Raw genomic sequence first — 2,792 nt, forward strand, 5'->3', positions numbered from 1 at the left:
ATCTAGACCCAGGGGACACCAGACCGGCACACCCAACAAAGGAACTGCTTAGAAAGCGGTGCGTACCAGCGGGTCCGGGGGACAGAGACAGAAACTGCGCATGCGGTGAGGACCCCATGGGACTCTGGTTAAAATAAAACCCAGTGTTAACAAACGGCAGGTGATAGCCGGGGATTGTGAGCCCAGACCGGATACTTGATGATATAGAGAATTACTGTTACGTTTTTAGTTACCTTTGCAGTTGGGTTACATTTTTTAAAGTCTGCTTTAGAGACACGTGGTTAAGTGTTTATATACAAACACAAGCTGCCTGGGGTTTGTGGCCAAGGGATCCCGTGGGTGGCGGTGGGCTCTGCGGGGTGCTTTTCCTTTCTCTCTTCTAATAACAGCTTTATTGAGATACACCTCCTGGGGTGGTACAGATGGTTCGTGCTTGACTACTAATTGCAGTTGGTAATTTGAATCCACCCAGTGGCACAATGGAAGAAGGGCCTGGCGATCTACTTCTGTAAGATTACAACAGTTGATGAAAACTCTAAGGAACATGTCTACTCTGAAACAGAAGGGTTCCTCATGAGTCAGAATGGACTCCACAGCCATGGGTTGCATTGAGATACAGTTTTAATGAAATTCAGAGCACCCCATTTTTTTTTCCAGCTTGAGCTGCTCCCTAACCAAGTCTCCTCCTCCAGGAGCACACAGAGGTCCAGGAGGTGCTGGTGGCCGAGTGAGCTGCACCCACACCCCCCAATCCGGGGCAGGGCAGCAGGAGGACCCAGGCAGCTTTGGCCCTGGGGCAGCTGGAGGGTCTGAGTCGGCATCAGCATCAGCTCCACCAGGCCTCTCCCTGTCAGCCCGAGGGTTTTAAGCTTCTAAGAAGGGGTCTCTCAGCCTCTTCTGCGGTTGCTGAACCATTGCCAATGCCAGAGTCCAGAGCTGATTCGAGGAAGCACCTCTCATAGTCAGGATTGTGGCGCCCCCAGGAGGCCGGCCTGCCCAGCCCAGAACCCTCAGACTCAGGGGCCCAGAAATCAAAAGCGGCCCAGACCCCTCAAACCTGTACCCCGCGCTTGGCACCCTGCAGACCTTTTCTCACTGGTGTGGGGCTGTTGCTTCCCCAGCACCTCCATCCCCACCATATACTGCCATCATGCCAACCTCGCCCAATTCCTTCTGCAATCAGGGACCCCTAAAGCCTCCTACCAGGCTGCGGCTTCTTTCCCCTCTGGGGCCCTGCCCCCTGCACTGACAGCCCCTTCCAGGGTGCAGGGGGGCTCCCGTTGCCCCTGGTACCAGAGCTGCCTGCAGGCTGGTGAGGAGCCCTGGGCACGGTGCGTGGGTGCCTGGGACAGACGCAAGCGTGGGGGCAGAATCGTCTTTAATGGCATTGCCGGCACAGATCAACGCGGGCAGTGCTCCTGGGGTCCCTGGACCCTTCCCAGGTGGGGTCACAGTACGAGGGGACTTGGCAGGTGGACGGAACCCGGGAGGTGGCATTTTGGCTGATCGACTGCCCAGGTGTGGTGCTGGGTGATCACCCTCAACACAGAGGGCTGCTAGCACCCAAGCCACCCGTCCCCAGCTCACAGGATGTGGGCCCACTCCCCACAAGCCTGGAGGACGAGGACACGGCGACAATCCCTGAAGACAGCGGCAGCTTCTGCCCAAGAGGTTTTGGCAGAACTGATCGTTAAAGCAACGCAGGATTGGACGGGGGGGGTGGGGGGCCTGGAACGGGGCTCTTGGCGCCTCCCCCTCTGGGGTACTGTTTTCTGCTTCTGAGTTCATCTGAGGGGAGCAGGGTGTCACAGCTCCCTTGAGAACCGACAGAAGCTCTGGTCCCTCTCAACTAGATAAAAAAAGTGCATGTGTACACACACACCTCAGTGGACAACTGCTGGGGCCACGCCCCCACTCTGCCACCCAGTTCAATGGAAGCTGCTGGAAGCTGACAGTGCTGTGGGCCCAGAGCAGCTGATCAGTGAACCAGCAAACCAAAGAGGCTGGGGGAGAAGAGGCAGGTGACGGAGGGGCCCTGGGGGGCTAGGGAAGGAGGGGCAAATGACTGAGGAGTCCTGGGGAGCTGCAGGAGGGGGAGCAGGTGACCAGCAAGGCTTATGGCCCATGCCGTCCACCTTCAGTGTAGAGCCCAGAGGCCACCCAGAGGGGTCACAAAACCAGCACTCCAGCCAGTGGCCAAACCCTTCCCCCGCTGGGGGCCTTGTCTCCTGAGGGGCTAGCAGGGAGGGAGGAAGGGGCTGTAAATACCAAGGAGAGCTGGGCAGGAAGGAACAGGCGGAGGTGGCCTTTGGCAGCTCAGAGGCAGGTGGGAGGTGGTTGGAGGTAACGCGGGGTGGGGCGTGGGGGGCAAAGGTCACAGGGCCTCTGGTGGGAAGGGGCCGAGCTGGGGGAGGCTGAGTGGTCCCGGGCCAGGAGAAGCTGGGAGCTGGGCTGGGCAGCGCAGCGCTGGGTCACCAGCCCGCACTCTTTGGAAGTAAGGGCGCTCCCGCCCGGTCAGGATGGCACTTTGATGCCGAAGTGTTTCCGAAGCTGCTCCAGGAAGACGAAGGTGAGCACCGTGTGGGGCACCAGGCGGATGCCGGCGGGGAAGAGGCCCTGCGCAGGAACCCGAGGGAGAGGTGAAGCGAGCTGGGGGCGGGACCCGGACCTGCGCCCTCCGGCCTCTTCCCGCCCCCGCAGCCCCGCCCACCTTGTAGAAGGCCAAGGGTCCCAGCTTGGCGGTCTCCACTGCGCAGTGGAACACACCCTGCAGACAGACAGCAGAGCGTAAC

General features: G+C 59.7%; 1 protein-coding gene across 2 annotated transcripts in view; it reads right to left on the minus strand.

Annotated features, from left to right (window-relative positions):
- Positions 1 to 2,410: 2,410 nt before the first annotated feature.
- Positions 2,411 to 2,792, minus strand: part of SLC25A10 (solute carrier family 25 member 10) — a 6,693-nt gene continuing 6,311 nt past the window's right edge. For both annotated transcript variants that reach the window (XM_004374087.2, XM_004374086.2), the window contains exons 10-11: positions 2,711 to 2,767; positions 2,411 to 2,616 (exon numbers count right to left, since the gene is read on the minus strand). In XM_004374087.2, the coding sequence (XP_004374144.1) occupies positions 2,515 to 2,616; positions 2,711 to 2,767 (159 nt within the window). In that variant the 3' untranslated portion in view covers positions 2,411 to 2,514. The remainder of the gene's footprint in view (positions 2,617 to 2,710; positions 2,768 to 2,792) is intronic.

This window comes from Trichechus manatus, unplaced genomic scaffold, assembly GCF_000243295.1.
Source record: "Trichechus manatus latirostris isolate Lorelei unplaced genomic scaffold, TriManLat1.0 scaffold00028, whole genome shotgun sequence".
In the NCBI taxonomy this organism is placed as follows: domain Eukaryota; kingdom Metazoa; phylum Chordata; class Mammalia; order Sirenia; family Trichechidae; genus Trichechus; species Trichechus manatus.